Here is an 18,936-nt window from a genome sequence, read left to right as displayed (position 1 = left end):
AGAGGAATGAAAGGAAACAACAGTAAGCACAAGATTGCTCCTGTTGTCCTTTGACTTACCCCATAGGGTTTGTTTGGCTTTCTGGTTTGTTTGTTCGTTTGTTTGTTTGTGCAGAACTTTAGGAAAGGGCTCAGTGCGTTTTCTGTACTGACTTGGCTGCACAGCTGTATTTGCTGCTGGGCAGAATTACATCCAGATCACCTGCTTGGCCTCAGCCTTGCAGGTCTCTCTTATGACTTTTGATACCTTTTTGAACTTCAGACCTCACTCTCCACGCTGGAGAAATGGGCTGAGCCCCTTCGCGAGCAAAGGCTCTTGGCTTTGAGGGGTAAGTGTGGAGACTGAGGAAACCTCTGGGGCTGGGGTACAGAGCGCAATCTCTGGTACTGTAGTTTAGCACTTGCCGCAGCCATGGAGGAGGGCTGGGGTGCCCCCGGGGTGGATGAGACCACAGAGGGAGAGGATACAGAAGAGGAAGAGGTAGGGGGAGGAACGTGGATAGGATGAGATGAGGACGGAGGAGCTGGAAGGGCAGGGAGTGGGGGTGGCAAGTTTGTCATGTGGCTCTGAGGTGGGGATGATTGCCGTCCTCGGTCCCTATCCCTATCTGTTCTCTGTGTCCGCTGCTGGATACTGAGGTTTGTCTGGCTGCCAGATTTTGATGGATTCTGTGAGCGATCAGGTTTAGAGGAGGATGAGGAGTCATGTTTGGGCTTCAGGGGACCCCCAAAACTCTGACATTGGTGGTACAGCTCTTCCTGGCTTCGTGAAGTTATGCGGGCCCATTTGGAGGAATGGGAGTGCGGATGGTGTCGGGGAGAATGACAGGAGGAACAAGCTGCGTGCCCTCTTCCTTTGTCCTTTGACTTGCGTTTACTCTTCTTCTCGTCCTGTATGTGGAGTTTATCCACAGACCAGTATCGTCGAGGAGGTGGTGGCGTAAGTGGAGGTGGGGGCCAGTGTGATCCTGATCCCCACCCTCTTTCTCCTCCCTCTCCACCACCACCACCCCCACCTCCACTGGACCCCCATCCACTTTCTGCTGTCCCCCACCTCTCCCCTCGCTCAAGGAACAGGTCATCTCTACTGTTGATGCTGCCGGCTTTATCCCTGGAAGGGTAGGTGCTGAAAAACCAACCTCCTCCACCAATCCCTCCTACTGCCCTGCCTTCATGATCCTCCCAGTACCTCTCAAACTTTCCAAACTCTCCTGAAGAGCCATCGTCATCAGAATAAATCCCAACTACTTTATCACGTTCACGCTCCTCATCTGACATTGTCCTTCCTCCTCCACGCCTCTTTCCGCGCTCTGCTTTCCTCCTCTCAAGCTCAGAATCTTCCTCCTCACCCTCTACTTCTGACTCCCACTCATGGAAAGATAACCCCTCCTTGGAGTGCATCTCACCTCTTCCATCCCGTCCCAGCAATGGCCTCCTCTCTCCTTCCATTCCTACGGCATCCCTGTCTGAACTTTTACTCTTCCTCCTTTTAGAGGAGACAGGCAACAAGGGTAGAAAGGCAGATGGAATGGTGTCAGAGGAAGGGTTGACCCCTCCCCAGAACTTGACGGATGTTGAAGGCTTACTGCTAGAGCTTTGATAGTGCTTGCTGTTCCTTCGTCTGTTATGTCTTTCTTTCCCTCTGCTGTCTTCCCCATCATCCCTCTCTTTCTCTTCTCTGTCCTTCCTCTCCTCATCGCCCGGGATGTTCCATCCATAGCTTCGGATTGAGCTTTCACTTTTTTTCCGAAAAGACTCTCGTCTCAGGGGTGGGTATGATGGGTAATCTGGTGTCCCTGATTTGAGTTCCTCTCTTTTTTCAGCATCTCCTCCCTCCTGCTCTGACCTCTTCCGCTCTCTCTTCCTCATCTTATCCTCCTTCTTCCTCTTCTTTGCTTTGCGCCGCTTTCGCTCTCTTTCTCTCTCCCTCTCCTCCCTTTTCTTCTTCTTTCGACCCTTCTTCCTCCTCTTCCTCTCACGCTCCCTCTCTTTGTGGTGTCTCTTCTCCTCTCTACCCACTCCCCCCTCTCTTGTTGTTCCTCCCCTCCCTCGCTCTCTGTCTCCCCATGATGCCCACCACTCCTGTAATTGGGCCAATTGGCTTCCTGTTCTCTCTCTGCCATAATCTCTCTGAAGGCGTGGCTTCCGAGGCGGGATCGGCGGAGGTGGCGGACTGCATGGCAGTGAGCGCGATGACATGCGGCGCGAACGTATCTTCCTCCGTGACCCCAGGAGGAGGCTTGACTCCTCTGTAAGCAGATCTGAGTCATAATCATCATCAACTGTAAAATCCCGGTCACCTGCTCGATACCGGAAACTCAACGAGGAGTTGTAGGAGCTGTCACTAGAGCAAGAAGAGGGGGAATTTGACCGAGACAGTGAGACCGAGGATGAAGAAGAGGATGAGGACGATGTAGAGGAAGAGGATGAAGATGAGGCACTGGAGCAAGAGGAGTAGAAACGGCATGGGGAGGAGGGACTGGTAGCAGTGTGTGTTGGGGAGGAAAGGGGAACAGGCAGAGGAGGGGGTGGAGGAGGACGTCGCCCTCTCCTTCCACCTCCATCGCTTGCTCCATACCTCCCACCTCCTCGTCTCCCCAGAGGGAGTATATTCTCATATAGGGGACCTCCTGAGCTTTTTCTCCTTGCCTGAGCTAGGCTTCCTCGTCGCCAGAAAGGAGGCCTTCTTGGGGAAGAGGGGATCGGTGGAGGTGGCTTGGGTATTAAGTGCCCTTGGCCTGGTTGGGGGCCTTTGGGAGGCAGTCGTGGCATCCCTGAGGCTTTGGAGCCTCGAGGATTAGGTTTGGGAGTCTGCTGAGGGCCTCCTGCCTGTTGGTCAGAGTTAGCTCCTAGTCCTTCTGGATCTATAGGACCATAGTAGCGCTTATATTCATCTAGCCCTGTGTCACCTCCTCCCCCTGCTCCACCTGCTCCACCTGCTCCACCTGCAACTCCGCCTTGCATGCTCCAGTGCTGTCCAAGATTTGGCTGATACTGTGGGGGCTGAAGTTCAGTGATACCTCCTGCTATCCCGCCCACACCAACTCCTCCACTACCACCTCCACTCATGACTTTCTCCGGCTTTGACCTGTTCCAACGATCAACCACAGCAAGTCTGCGGTCATGGCGAGGCAAGAAGGTAGAGCAGGGCATGGGTCCTTCCAGTAAAGGGCTGTTTGAGGGTCCAAGAGCCATTGCTGAGTGTCCTGTGGTCGGCGGCGATCCAGGTAGCATGGTGGTATAGGTCGGCCCCTGTTGCTGTTGTTGGTGGTGTTTCTGCTGCTGTTGCTGCTGCACCATGGCAATGGCAGTTGTGTTATTTATTGTGGCTGTAACAAGGTGTTGCTGGGCTGCAGTAGGTATGGTACCCATGGTGTGGTATTGAGGCAAAGAGCTACCTCCCGGTGCTGTCTCATCCTCAAACTGGCAGCAACTGTACATACCCTGGGCGGAGAGATAAAAGAGATTGAAATTAGACCAGCAGGCTGCCAAGTATGATAAGGAGGAATTGAGTGTGTACGTGTGAGACAGAGACACGGAAAGAGAGAGCCTGTTATCCCCAATTTTGAAAAGGAAACCTGTAGAGCAGTTTTGATCTGATACCTACACAAATCATATGAAAGTTAACTTCAGGAAACTGCTAATGTCATCACTCCAGCCTTCATCAGTTTTGTCGAAAAATAAGCAGATCTTCAGATGCACATAAACATTGAATTTCATTGATTTTAGGTCTCTGCACACTCAAAAGTTACTGATTACTGTTGATTACTGCAAAAAGACCACAGTTTGGAGGAAAACAGGTTTACACAGTTAGTTTTACGAAAAGACATTGTGGTGATAATGTACTTCTATATAGTTACTAACAATAGTCGGTATCTGTCAAAACACAGGATAATGATAATATCTGCAGTCCTGGTAAAAAAAAACAACTTACGAATGCTGCGCAGAACAAAGTCTGTTAAATAGCTACTGTAAAAAGCCGACCTTGCAGAGGATCCACTTAAACCTGTGACAGATTGCCACATTGAGAGAGACTTTAAATTTGTCTGCGCTACAACGTATGTATTTTTCTTTATCCTTTATCCACCCTATTTTCCTTTATCTTTTTTCAGTGCATCGCATAACTGCCGACCGTGTAACTTTGTCGGCTCAACAGATTTCACAAAAACAGTCTCCAGTTTGAAAAGAAGAAAATAATCTATCTTTATTCTGTCTCTCAGCATGCTGGGAAATCGCTCTTGGTGGTTTCCTTCTACCTCTGGTTCTCTGTGTCACCACATCTCCTATAAAGGCAGACAACAGGGGAGTACTGGCCATTAAATATTAATGAGAGTTTTGGAGAAACTTTGGACTGAGTTTACCAAGCTTCTTGGAGTGTCAATTTTCACACTATCAAACCAAACAAAGCTTTCAGCAAACAAAACATCACTCAGCTGGAACAGGACTGGGTTTTCTCCAAAAGCACTGTGAAAAGTAATTGTAGAGGGGAGTATGTGAAGGAGTATACAGCTTCTGGAGAGGAGTCAAAACAATGGGGGAGAGCAAAAGCAACAGAACCCATTTTGTCATTGTGCAAATAAAACAACTGGTGACAGATGCTGAATTTTAAGAGAATAACCTCTCCTCTCAGCTGCCAGCTTGCTCACTTAAACGAAACCCAGTGACTTTCGTGTCGTCTTGATCTGTCTTATCCCAGTCCATAAATACTGATTAAAATGCAGAGTAGTACAATGTATTTTTTCCAATTGCACAAGGTTAGAGATTTTAATGGCATAAATAAACAGACCTGATTCCAGTTACTGAAACATAAGGGTGGACTGTGTGTTTGTGAAGAGAAACACTTTGCTAAATGCCTTATTTTCTTAAACTAACAAGTGATCTGCTAGTTTAGCAAGGAGTATTTCAACACTTCTCCCAAAGAAATCAATTTGTGTACAAAGTCTTCTAGAAACAGGGTTCCCACAGTCATGAAAAACCCGGAAAAGTCATGGAATTAGTAGAAATCATTCTAAGATTTGGAAGGTCAGGGAATTTTGGTGTGTATAATGAAATAGTTCCAGTAACCTTCCACGGATACCCTTCCACATAATGTAACGTGACAGCAAATTTATTTTGTTATTTATTTATTTTTTTTAAATTTTCTCCCCGCATTCCGTCTCTCCCATTATGTATGCCAGCTAGCTGAAATTATGTTTGAATAGAGTTTGAATCTGTTACGCTTGAAAAACACCAGTTAAGTGGGGCAATAAAGAAAAAATGATTAAAGGTCATTGAAAAGTTGTAGAAATGTTTTGAAATTTGTTCATGGAAATGTGTGGGAACAAGAGAGAGAGAAGCAAGACAAAATAATTTCAATTTTAAAAAATTACTGTACTTGAAAAATGTTTATTTCCAATTCTTACTGCCAACTCTACTAGCAAGGGGATTATGCATTGGTCGCGCGTGTGTGTGTGTGTGTGTGTGTGTGTGTGTGTGTATGTGTGTGTGTGTGTTTGTTTGCAACTAATCTAGAAAACTACTACATCAATCAGCCCAATATTTTGTGTGCACATGTATGACTGTATGCTCAAGGGTCTCTTGTGGTTGCAGTGATTCAAAAGTGTTGAATTGTTTCACAACCATTGTTGACTGCGGACTTCCCACTCATCATAGCCAGCTGGTAGGGGCTGCATGTTCACTGGAATTCTTCTTCACTAAAAATAACTCATACTGTCTGTAACAGGCTACATTTTGACCTTCGTCATGGCTCAAAATCTGACATTGATGAAAATCTTTGGTTTTATTTTGAACTGGAGTATTTGCACATTGATTCCATACCTTATATGTTATGATTTACCAAAGTTAAGCACAATATGGGATAAATAAATCACCATATTTGTTATCTCCGCCGCCATCTTGAGTGTAAGGGAGCTGGATGCAACAATTCCATCAGGAAATACTCTCTGCAATCCGGCTGCCATGGCTGGGACCCCATTTTGTTTTGGCATCATACCACACATTGCTGAAGCTGAGTGTTTTGCCTGCCCTATTTTAGATTGTAGACTTGCAACTTCTCTTGGTCAATTTTTCCTTGATAGTTGTGCTTCTACTATAATTAAATTAATTAATTAATTAATAAATTTTTGTCTGTTTCAGGCAAGTTTATTTAAATAGCATGTTTCAGAAACAAAGGCAGTTCAATGCAATTCACGGTCTTACCTGTTGTTATTTCCTACACAATTGTGCTGTAGCTTGCAGATAAAATTAATACTGTTAAAAGTCAGCCTTTGAATGATATGGGTAAAAGATTTGTGGCTGTGTTTTAGATATAAAAAATACAGAACTCTGTACCCTACTGACTGTATGTTCTTTTTTTAAAAGATTAAAATTTTAGAGCCTAAAATGTTACTGTTTATCTGATGTGAAGATCTGTCCTCTCATCCACCTCAAATTGTAAAATGTGTTTCCTGTAGTTGGCGGACTATGACATATTGGGACTGAGAATCTAATTTTTACATGTCTTGGTACTGTTATTTGTAGCCACTTGAGGTTAAATAAGAGTGTTCTCACTTGCTTTTAATGAACTGCTCCAAATGTGCATGATGAGAACCAGTCTGACTTTTTTCATCTCAGCAACAACATCCAACGATGTTTGATATGAATAAAACATGAAATGAAAGAGTCAGAGTGGAAATTACTAGCTCCTCATGACATCTTTTTAAAATTTAAACCCCAAGCAGAATCAATCAATTATACAATCATGTCAGATGAGCAACGCTACCTCTACTGAGCCCACATGCTCTTTCTCCCCTGCCTTTGTATATTTACACCTTGCTGTAGATAGATGGGACTCAATTAGCAGTCCTGTGGAGAGCCATGTAAATCACAAAGATGCTATTATTCTTCATACGTGAAGATGATTCATAATGTCCATTGATATCTGTCACATCTTAATGACAAAATGTGTGGGGCCTTGTGTAAATCTCTGTTCCCCACCGGGACACAGATCTGATGGAGAGACTGTAATAATGGCCCTTCCGGACACATGAATCAGCAGTCCCAGTGGCAGAAGTGCTATCACAGTCCCCAGAGCACGGGGCGCAGCATACTGTGAAATTGAAACTTGGATGAGTCACTGATTGGGTTAAAGCAAGCCACACAGGCCAGATGCAGGGGCTTTAAAGCAAGCACAGCATATAGCTCGGGAGATTGAAGCCAACAGGTCTAGGGATTGCCCTTTGCATAGAATTGATGTTTTTATGCTGAGAGTGAGGAATGCTACAGACAAATGTAGAGTTTGCTCATGCAAGAAAATATATGGGTATGCTCTGAATGTATGAGGAGAGGTAAAATTACACTCCAAAGGGTCTGAGGGAAGGCCATTAAAGCATATCTGGATATTAGAGACTGCAGGGGACATAATGGATTTTCAAGTGCATGGTCAATATAAATTATCATTGAAAAAACAGTAGCGTGTGCTCAGTAAATGGCACTTCAGCCTTATATCAATTCATACATGAGACCTAGAGGTCGTTAGCTCATGGCTGACTGAATCTGATGAACCTCACAAGTTCAGACAGGGTTTTAAGCACATTTAAGCACATTTTTGCATGTATACTGTGGGTACTTTGAAACTACATATATATATATACATATATATATATATATATATGTTACTCCACTCTGTCCTAAGCCCTTCCCACCAGACAACCATGGGCCACAATAACCCAATGTAATCTTATTTAATCATAGAGTTACCAGCAGAGCATTTGCTCAGCCTCTCCTTGATCGTCTCTCTCTCTCTCTCTCTCTCTCTCTCTCTCCCTCTCTCTCTCTCTCTTTCTCTCAAATGAGACAAGAATTAGCAGCTAGTCACCTCTCTGTCCCTCTGACTTACTCCCCATCGCTGTGGACTGCTTCCTCTGTAGGAGAATGGGTAGAGGCTCTGGAGATGGACGTTGGGTCGATGGCTGTAAATTCAGCAAGCACAAACCCCCCCCAGCACTAGGTGTCACAGCTGGCTGGTTGCCAGTGGCAGCGCTGGGTAACAGCACCTGCGTAATGGCAGCAACAGAAAGTTTGCTAATCCGGCAGGCTGTCTGGTCCCCTGGGGATGGGGTTTGCACTGGCTGGATTCTGGTTGCCACGACCCTCTACTGGGGGTCCATCTCTAGAGCTGTTGTCCTCCTGGCAAGGTGGTCTGTAGCGGCAGGGAGTGAGGCAGATGGCTCACTGTGATTCAAGGCTCTAGCTAACACTAAATACATACAAGTGAACAAAAGCTGTAGCCATTAGCTTTTCGCTCCCCCAAACAGGTTTGCAGGAGGCTTAACTATTATCAGCATTCCATCCATCTCTGAAACTGTTTGCCAGTGTTGACATTTGTTTCATTTTGTTTATTGTCAGACTCTCTTTAGGTCCATCTTTCTTTTTGGGTTGCTTTGCTGTGTAGGCAGTTGTTGCTTTTGCAGGATTTTCTGCCTTTAAATCAGGCTTTTACCAAAGGGATGTCACACACATCTGCAAAAAAGCCTTGGGAATGCCCTGAAATGATCTGTGATTGGCCAGTCTCCCATCATGGGCTAGATTTTCTAAAGCCTAACAACCAAGCCAAGAGAAGGTGCGGAAATCTAGTTTGCATGTGCGAAGTAAGAACGGTAATGTAACTTCCTCTGTCTCCTTTTTAAAATACAATTAGAAGACTCTTTTGCTGTGTATTAGCCATTTTCTCTGCTTTGTCAGGCAGGAGGAGGTGATAAATCACAATCTATTGTTGTCATTTCAACATGGTGGTGTCGCCCTTACGACCAGTGGTTCTTACACACCAAGCATTCCATCAGTGTCTTCTGACCAACAAGAATATCTCCCCAGTGCTCTATGAAGCTTGTTTTCCACTTCAACAGTCTTCCCTCCAGCACACCTTCGTCCTCCCTCCTCCGTTCTGTCCCTGTCACTTCTTTCCCTCCCTAACCTCCTTTTGGCCTCTCCCCAACACCTGCTATACTCCACTACCTCTACCATCCAAACCCACGGCTGTCTCCTCAGTCGATTCTCTTTTTATCTCAAAGGTTCCCTCCCCTACCCTCCCACCTCTCCTCGCTACCCCCCATCCCACCCCTATTATACCTCCTCCTCTTATGACCTTGTTGCCTTCATTCCAGCCATTTCATTCCATGACTCCCATCATTACTTTCCTGTTTTTTTCTATGACATTTTACCAGCCATCACAATGTCACAACGGTTGCTTTTGTTTTCATTTTGTGAGTTTGTGTGTGTGCGTGTGTGTGTGTGTGTGTGTGTGTGTGTGTGTGTGTGTGTGTGTGTGTGTGTGTGTCAACGTGGCAGTATCGGTCCTGGCAGCACCTATTGTAGCAGGAACTAACACAGGAGCTGTTTTGAGTATTTTGACAGATTTAATTTGTCTGTATGCCTGTGGACAGATTTTGTCAATGGGCTAGCATCACAGCCATGCAAGATACAGTCAACACGTCTGGAGTGATCCTATCACAAGATGATCTCTGCTTTATGACATTTATGTTTTTCAATTGTGAGGCAGCAAACTGGTATATGAGATGTTATTGAGGTGTTTTGGGGGAGGGGGTCTTTGCTGCTTTATCTCACCCTGCTGAGAGCCAGAAGGAAGTCCATTCCGCCAGATCGCTTCACACAGTGCCGTAGTTTCCAGTACACCAGATGCTCCCAGGCAAATACCAGGAGGCTGAGGCCCATGGCCACCAGCAGCATGTAGAAGACCCCTGCCATGTTGTCTATGTCCAGCTTACTGCTCATCACCTGGAGGGGAGAGGGGACAGATTGGAGAAGACAGGAAGGAAGGAGAGGAATGGGAAACGTTATAGGAGGTGAGAGCATAAAGAGGAGTTGAGTAAAAGGAAGAGGCAGATGAGGTAAAACAAAAGCATATGAGAAGGGAAGCGCAGAGATGAGACAGGAGAGTATATTTATCACTAACGAGGGCCAATTTGTCTCCCAGACAGCAGATAAAAAGTTAATTACAACCAGCAGTACAACAGAGAATCCTTTGCTGTCACTGGATGTCAGAGCACCCATCTGTGATATTTTAGAGGCCCTGTGCTTCGAACACTGATGCTGAGACCAAAACATGTCAGTCACCACGAAATATCTGGTTCACATCAAACAAAAGGCTTTTCAGCCAATTTAATTTATTCAGCTTCAACATTAATGGCTCTCATCTGCAGCCAGCCTGCATTCTCTTTTGAATCAGTAGCTATTATGTATTTGTATAACACCAAATAACCGCACATATATCCTTGAAACTGAGAGTGCCGGCCGTCCTCTATGAGATCTGTAGTGCAGTTTTGTTTGTGTGTTGTCATTTAAACCAACTACAGGAAACAACCACAAAATGCAGGATGATATCTGATTTGCAGCAGTTACTTGTGTTTGGGAGCAAAACTAAATTAATTGAAGGTATGCAGCAGTGTGGATGTGTAACCATAGAACAATAAATAAATAAATAAATAAACCTGGCAAGACAACAGGTTACTTTTAATAAATATGACTTTTGCTTACAAGCTCTGCAGAAAATAAGGATTTCATCAATAACTTAAAGCAATTAACATCGTGTCTCATTTGGTTTCTGTCAAGTAGCTTTAAAGGCAAAGTACCTGTCGTGCCTTCTGTCAGCCCAGATTGTTTTGGTGTAAGTAGCCAAGTGCTTGAGGTATCAGTTGTGGAGATACCTGCCTTCTCTCCAATATAATGGAACTAGATGGCACCTGGCTTGTGGTGCTTTGCAGTTGAAAAACTCAACAGCAATGTCTCTTTCCAGAAATCATGACCTGGTTACTCAAGATAGATCAGATTTTGTTGTGAGCAGTTTCATGTTGGAACTATTTTCTTTCTACACCTGCCAACAGTATTGCTGTGAACAAGGAAACATACATCTACTGTTTGCTCACTGAGCACCACTGAGCTAGCTAAGGCTCCAGTGCAGCTGTGGAGGATGCCATTAATGTTTACATTTCACTCCGTCATAAGCACAAGCCTTTCATCAATGAATAGATGCATGCTTTCTTTTGTGTGTTAATAGGGTTGGCATGTGTAGTTCAGCAGAGAGAACACAGTTCTGACATGAAACCGCTCACAACAAGGTCTGTGGATTATCTTGACTAACCGGGCCAAACCAAGTGCCATCTAGTTCCATTATATTTGAGAAGGCAGACATCTTTGTGACTGATATCGCCAACACTCGGCAACTCACACCAAAACTAGCACTACAGGTAAGATGTAAAATATGTAATTTTTTTGATTTTGGGGTGAACTGACCCTTTAAGATTGCACAAATCATTCCTTGTTACATTAGCAATATCAGTATCACATTGATCAGTAAAGCTTATGGTGATAATACATTGTCTTGTCAAAAATAACACATAAGTAGGGTAAGTAACAAACTGAAAATTGGCTTCATACAATAAAGTACTTTTGCTTTAAACTAATATGTATATATTTTTCAAATTATTTAGGATGATGATGATGATGATGATGATGATAACTTAAGTAAGTCTAGCTTTGCTGATACCTGGTTTCTAATGGTGGGAACACCAGGAAAAGTCCCTGAACAGTCTTGTGACACTGTCTATATCTAGTCTGGGGTCACAGTAGGATCAGTACCATGGATAGCGCTTGTGATACCAGATCGACTGGAAAACTCTCCCACTTCATACTGTACTGATGAGCTGACCATGATCAAGGTTGAACTACATTGAGTTAATTCTGAAAAGTGCAAAGGCTGAGTGTGCACCAGGTTGATGGAGAAAGGCGGAGAAAAGGTGTAAGATGTCATACCTCGATCTTATCGTTGTGGCAGATACCTGACAGCCAGAGACGCTCCAACATATCAATCTCATCTGCAAGAGAAAAAATGGAGGGAGAACAAGGAGATCAAACACAGGAGGAGCTGAAAGAAAACGGAATAAGATAAGAAATAGTGAAGAGAAAAGCAGGTTTAGGGCTCAGGATGGTGGGGCAGAGGAGGGAGCAATAGAAAAGAAAGGAATTAGGGAAGGAAAAGCCAGTGGGGGAGAAGGTGCTAAAACAGTACAGAAAATAAAAGAGAAAAATATTAAAAGGGGATTACTGCCCTCTTGTTATGAGAGCAAGGTGTTTGGTCCCCGAGGGAGGAGAAAGAAGCAAGAGAAGGAAAGCTGAAGATGTGGAGAGAGAAAAAGGCAAAAAAGAAAAAAACAGGACAGATGATGAAATGCAGCATGAAGGGAGAGAAATGAGAGGAGAGAGTGAAACTTTGTTTGTATGATGTTAAAAAGAGAGGAAAACCAGGTTGATGGGAGTGAGCAAACTGTGAGAAGATAACTTAAAGAAGGACTGGGGTAATTCTCTATGAGCATTTTAAATATAATATCTAACTTTTCCGCATTAAAACGTTTAAAAACGACTTAACCAATGTTTTGTTGAGTTGTGTAGTTACATTATCCCAAACATTTCCAACAATGTTTAAACCAAGAGAAATCGGTTATTTTAATCAAAGACCTAGTCTGTGTTATTTGGTCAGCATCACTTGGCATCATATCCCCTTTATGCATGTGTCAGGGTTGTGGTATCTGCACAAATAAATGGACTGTTTATCTAGTTTCAAGCCACATTTTTAGGATACGTTTTTTGAATCTTGGTCATATTTAACTATGTCTTCTAACAGGAAAAGATTTTAGTCATCAAACGTGTGGATCTTAAGTTATCAGAGAAACAAGCCGACCAAATGTTCGCAGCAGCTCAGGTCCAGCCTCTGCTTGGACCTTGGATCTCTGCTTGGTCAGACACAGCTCCTCTGTCATGTGGTGTCCCACAGGGTTCTGTTTTAGGTCCCATGTTTCCTTGTACATACTGCCTCTTGGACAGATCATTAGCCGTTATAGAAGTATTTCTTATCATTTTTATGCTGACAATATTCAGTTCTCTTCTCTTTCAAACCTGAAGAGAGTGGGCAACTGTTAAATGAATGTTTGGATGCTATCAAGATTTGGATGGCTGACAACTGCCTCCAGTTAAACACAAATAAGACAGAAGCTCTTATAACTGCTCCTGAAATTTTGATTCCATCCATTAAACAGAAGTTAGGGTGTTTAAGTGTTTGTGTTCAACACAACCTTCGTAACTGAGGTGTCATCCTTGACCAGTCTCTGTCTCTTGACAACCATGTCAACCAGCTTGTTCGTTCATGTTTTCTCCAATTGAGGAACATTGCTAAATTAAGATCTGCTGTCGCCAAGGCCGAGATGGAGATGATTATTCACGCTTTTATTTCTTCTTGTTTAGATTATTGTAATGCTCTTTTTATCTGTTTGAATCAAACCTCGGTCAACCATTTTCAAGCTGTCCAAAATGCAGTTGCCTGACTTTTGACCAGAAATAACAAGAGATCACATATGACTCCAATTTAATCCTCTCTTCACTGGCTTCCAATCAATTTCAGTATCCATTTTAAAGCACTGGTGTTAACTTTCAGAGCCCTGCATGGTGAAGCACCCCAGTACATTGCTGACCTCCTGCTCTATTATAGAGCTAATTGGGCTCTGAGGTCTCGTGATCAAAAATTACTGACTGTCCCTCGAACCCGGTATAAAACCTGAGGTGACCGTGCTTTTCAAGCTGTTGCACCAAAACTATGGAATGCTCTCCCTTTACCACTACGATGCATAGACTCTTGTGGTGTTTTCATGAGGCAGCTGACAACATTTTTATTCAGGCAGGCCTTTACTTGACATGTCTAAGTGGCTACTACATTCTGTCTATTGGCCTTTGACCTCAAATTGTGTGTTCTTGCTGTGTCGTTTGCTGTTGTGCTGTTGCTGTGTATTTTAAATGTCAATCGCTATGCTGTTTTTCATTTTCCTATTTTTCATCGATGTAAAGCACTTTGTGATTCTGTATCTGTGAAAGGTGCTTTACAAATCAACTTTACTTACTTTGCCAAACAGCATTGTTTTTAATGTAAAACGACTTTATTCAGTGTTTTTATAGGTTTAAATCACCATTTTCATGTATTTTCAAGAGAAAGACATATGGATTTTAAAGGGATAGTGCACCCAAAAATGAAAATTCAGCAATTATCTACTCACCCATATGCCGAGGGAGGCTCAGGTGAAGTTTTAGAGTCCTCACATCAGTCCTCACGGAGATCCCAGGGGAGAGGGGGTAGCAACACAACTCCACCTAATGGAGGCTGACGGCGCCCCAGATTCAAACGTCCCAAATCACATAACTGAAACCACAAAATATCTCCATACTGCTCGTCCGTAGTGATCCAAGTGTCCTGAAGCCCTGACATGAAAAGTTGTTTGGAAAAACGTCATTTGAACTTTTTTTTTACTTTTTTTAGCCTCATTGTAGCCTGTAGCTCTAATTGCCTCTCTGTGCACCACGCTCACGTGTATCTCGAGTTCAAATGACATTTTTCCAAACAACTTTTTATGTCGGGGCTTCAGGACACTTGGATCACTACGGACGAGCAGTATGGAGATATTTTGTGGTTTCAATTATGTGTTTTTGAATCTGGGGCGCCGTAAGCCTACATTAGGTGGAGTTGTGCTGCTACGCCCTCTCCCCTTGGATCTCCTCAAGTGTTGTGAGGACTCCAAAACTTCACCTGATCCTCCATCCACATACGGGTGAGTAGATAATTGCTGAATTTTCATTTTTGGGTGCACTATCCCTTTAAGTTATCAGAGAAAAAAGGTGAGCACACATTACTGGGAGCTGGGCTAACAGTCCTTCCACAATGGGTCAAACACCATTGGAGAAACACTTTTTTCATAGTGGTAGCCAGATGGGGCCATTGTGTATCTTGGAGCATACCTAAACCAAAAGCCATGACTGAATGTCAGGGATTCAGTCAGGAATTCAGTCATGCTGTTGTAAAGTAGTATATCATCCATCCATCCATCCATCCATTTTCATAACCGCTTATCCTCTTGAGGGTCGCATGGGAGCTGGAGCCTCCCAGCTGACATTGGGCGAGAGGCAGGGTACACCCTGGACAGGTCACCAGACCATCACAGTTAGAGACAGATAGAGACAGACAACCATTCATACTCACATTCACACCTACGGACAATTTAGAGTCACCAATTACCCTGCATGTCTTTGGACTGTTGGAGGAAGCCAGAGTACCCGGAGAGAACCCACACTGACACGGAAAGAACATGCAAACTCCGCACAGAAGGGATTGAACCAGGGAAAAAAAACTATGTCAATATGGAGAGTTAAGGACTTCCATACTGAAATACTTTAGTTTCTTATTCTGCTGTTAATATTATTAAATAGCTGATGTGCAAAGACTAATACCTACATGTGTTAGATGATTCATTGCTCTTTAAACAGTCTGGTTGTCTTTTTCCTTAAAATGACAAGTATAAAGCTTTAATTTAAAGGAATACATCGACTGTACAGAACAAAACATTTACTGAGAACATGCCTTGTCAAGTTTAGGAGAGACTTGTGGGTACCCATAGAATCTGTTTTCACTCAGGGGCGTCAATAGAAGCTGCTTTATTCTGTGTTTTTCCTGGTTTTAATCACCTGGTCTGTTTGTTTTGGAGAAGAAGACACCTCTGTGGATAATTCAACGCCTGGTAAAAACCTCCTGAACAATGAACACTGAAAGAATCTTAACTGGGAGAAACTGGCTGCAATCAAGGAATTGCTCTGTCTTTTGCTTTGATTGGAAGACCCCCAGTGACAGAAAATTACATGTTGTACGTTCAAGAAAGTACACAGAAAGGTGCATCTGTCCTACAATTACAAGCACAAAAAATACAAAGTATGAATAGAAAATGAAAAATCAGAGCACAGGGGAGAGGTTAAAGAAATGGTAGCAAGAGAAAGAATTAAAGGCCATTTGCAGAGACAGTCATGAGATCGAAAAAGAGACATTACAGGCAGCGACTGGGAGGGAGAGAAGCCCTTTGAAGCATTCTCGTGAAATGGCCTGGCATCTGAGGCGGGCACAGTGAGGGCAGAGCGTCGCGACAGCACATGGGAGATGAAAGGGGGAACGCTCACAAACATCACACTTCTTACTCAAACTGTCACACACACACAAAGACACACACGCGATACACACTGTGCAGCAGCGTAATGGGACTCTCAACGTCGGCCATCAATGCATTAATCAAAAAGAATGAGGCAGCGGGAAGGAAAAGCAGGATCAAATGTACAGAGAGACTTATGCAGACAGATGTGCACCAACCCGGCCGACTTTTATAACTAGCACACACACACTCTGTTACTGCACACACTCTGAAGATGTCCCAGTCAAAGGAAGTTCCAATTCCCAATGCTCACAGTTACAATATTAATCGACCTCTGGGTTAATTAACGCAGTCTGGAAACCCCTCTGTGAAGCCCTGCAACGCGGATTAGACCACCACAGCTCAGCCATGTTGACTGAAACGTCAAATCCGCTCAAACAAAACACAAATCTCACTCCAACATGAATCACTGTGTGCCACATTTCACTTCCCCAACAGTCATGTGTGGGAATTCAAACGTTCCTTGACAGCTGAATTAAACCGGGCTCAACTCCATCGACCCTGCCTCCTCTCGCCCCGCTCCCCGCACAGATCCAGACAATAGATCCTAATATGTATGTTCATTCTGTGTGCGGCTCACTCCCATAATCTAATTCATTGAGTTTCAATGAGTGCTCGGCTGATTTCTCTCTCCCTGTCCGGCTCTACGCCTTTCTCCCTTTATCTCCCTGTAAATACGTTAATCATGGCTGCCAGCGGCACATAAAGCTGCTCTTTGGGAGAAATCTTCCCCACAAAGCATTGACAGGCAGGCAGAATTTCAGCTGTATCCTCTCTCACCTGCTTCGAGGAGGAAAATGCCATGGAGTAAAGAGGGGGGCTTCGTCTGCACAAATGAAAAAAGCACAAGTCCAATCACTGAGGGGGGGAAAGCCACAGCTTAGAATTAAATTCATGTTTTATTCTGTTGATTTTTGACAGCCTAGCAGTGATTGGGGAACAATTCAATTCAGTTTCCCTTAGTTCCATACTAACCTATGTGCCTGTCTCCCCTTAATAGCTTTACATTGGTCAGACGTGAGGATTTAGGGTGCCCCAATCTTCAATCCTCTCAGTGGCATTATAAATAACAACGCCTTTATCTAATCTGTGCAGCAAAAGCTTTAAGGGAAAGGGTATTATGAGCTGGAGAAGGTTTAGAGGTAAAGTCTCACCTGGAATAGCTCCACAAGGAGGCAAACGGGTGACATCCTAACCAGATGCCAAAAGCATCTCAGCTGGCTCCTTTCAAGGATCAGCTTTTGTACTCGGTCTCTGTCACAAAGCAACGTGTCATTTAATGATCATTGCACACACTGAGCAAGTCATTTAGATGAAGACGTCCTGATTGTAGTCTGGATTTGTCAATCTGAGGTGTAAATGTGATAAATATGCTGCTTTTTCGAAATAATTCATTAACATGGGTCAGAACTGAACATTCGTAAAAGTTGTGTATCCTGACCAGAGGACGCACATCAGCTTGTGATGATGCATGTCAGCATATCATGACAGATGCCCCTAGTGTGTGGGCCTAAATCACGATTTGACATAACCAATGGCCTGCGGTCAGCAAGAGTTTAAGTCATTGGCTCAACCAGGCCAATCATGGCAAAATCAGAGTCTGAAACATGAGCGATGTTGTGGCTATCAAGACACGTGACTGATGAAATGCATCATGATTAGCATGGGGATGGAAAAATACATTAAGGAATGTGCTCTTAGCCTGCAAGCCCATTATAGAGGCGGAGCATCTTTGCTGTTACCGATGCTCCACCATGTTCTGTAACAGAATCTATGACCCAGCAACAAAACCTTAACAACTCAACAAATCCCAACACAACAAGTTTTTAAGAAAATCTCCTCCTGGTTCACAGAATCTAATGGGTCCCAGATTTTGGTGTTACACCAGTACTCCAAGGGCCACACGGCCTACCGGAGCAGAGCATATGCTATAACCTCTTGCTTTTCGTTTTGGCTTGGCTGCGGCTCACAAAGGAGCTGCTGCCTATTATTTTCGCATGATGCATGCAGTTCTCACAGTTCTCTGTCGCAAAAATATACAATGCAAATGATCTTTTGATGGTCAAAATTTGAAGGGCTCATTGCAAGGCTGGACTGTGGTCAAATGTTCAATGCAAGTCTACTTCAAATATAATCCAAGGCACACTGTAGGGTTTGTACATGGTTTAAAAGCCTTTATTTCAGGCTACATGGCAGTTTTTATTTCATTTATTTTTTTAATACATATTGCCATGTAAAATAAAGGCATCATAATTTTGCATAAACCCTACAGTGTGCCTTGGGTTATTTATGTTTTTCCATTACGCAGCACAGCTGGTTAATAGGTTTGCCTGTTGGAGGTGAGCTGTTGGCAGACGTGCAGTAAGAGCCTGTTGTCTGCACCTCCTTATCTCACATCTCACTGTGGCTGTTTCTGCTTGTAAACTTCCTCCCTGCTCTATCAGTAGACTTGTTTTTATCGAAGAAAGGCGCCAACAAAGTTTCACAAATTTGGTGCAAACGATGTTTCATTTCTTATAAATACATCACCGTAAAAGTCTACTGATCTTTTGTTATGTAAAGGCTTTTATTGTGATCAGTAAAATAAGAAAATGTTGAGCATCACTTGGCATGTTAAAACTGACATTGAAAATGCATATTGTTGCAGCATTGACTCAGCATGGCCAAGAAGCACTATAGGTGTGGCAGGCCTCTACCTACCCATATCTATGATGCTAATCACCACTGATAACAGCCTTTAATGGCCTGATAACATTCTGTCTGGTGTATACATATCTATACAAGGGAGCTTTGGGCTAGTTCTGCACAAAAGCCTGACACAGATAGCTCACAATACAAGGACCATTCCCTGCTCATGGCACACGAACCAGCCT

The 18,936-nt window shown here is 43.7% G+C and overlaps 1 protein-coding gene across 1 annotated transcript in view; it reads right to left on the bottom strand.

Annotated features, from left to right (window-relative positions):
• Positions 1–257: 257 nt before the first annotated feature.
• Positions 258–18,936, bottom strand: part of LOC126384253 (glutamate receptor ionotropic, NMDA 2D-like) — a 250,941-nt gene continuing 232,262 nt past the window's right edge. Inside the window, exons 16-18 of the mRNA XM_050035214.1 lie at positions 11,805–11,866; positions 9,600–9,770; positions 258–3,443 (exon numbers count right to left, since the gene is read on the bottom strand). Coding sequence (XP_049891171.1) covers positions 258–3,443; positions 9,600–9,770; positions 11,805–11,866 — 3,419 coding nt within the window. The remainder of the gene's footprint in view (positions 3,444–9,599; positions 9,771–11,804; positions 11,867–18,936) is intronic.

The sequence above is a fragment of the Epinephelus moara genome, chromosome 22 (assembly GCF_006386435.1).
Source record: "Epinephelus moara isolate mb chromosome 22, YSFRI_EMoa_1.0, whole genome shotgun sequence".
Classification (NCBI taxonomy): Eukaryota; Metazoa; Chordata; class Actinopteri; order Perciformes; family Serranidae; genus Epinephelus; species Epinephelus moara.
Note: the sequence above shows the minus strand (reverse complement) of the source record. Positions and strands in the feature narration are given on the sequence as shown.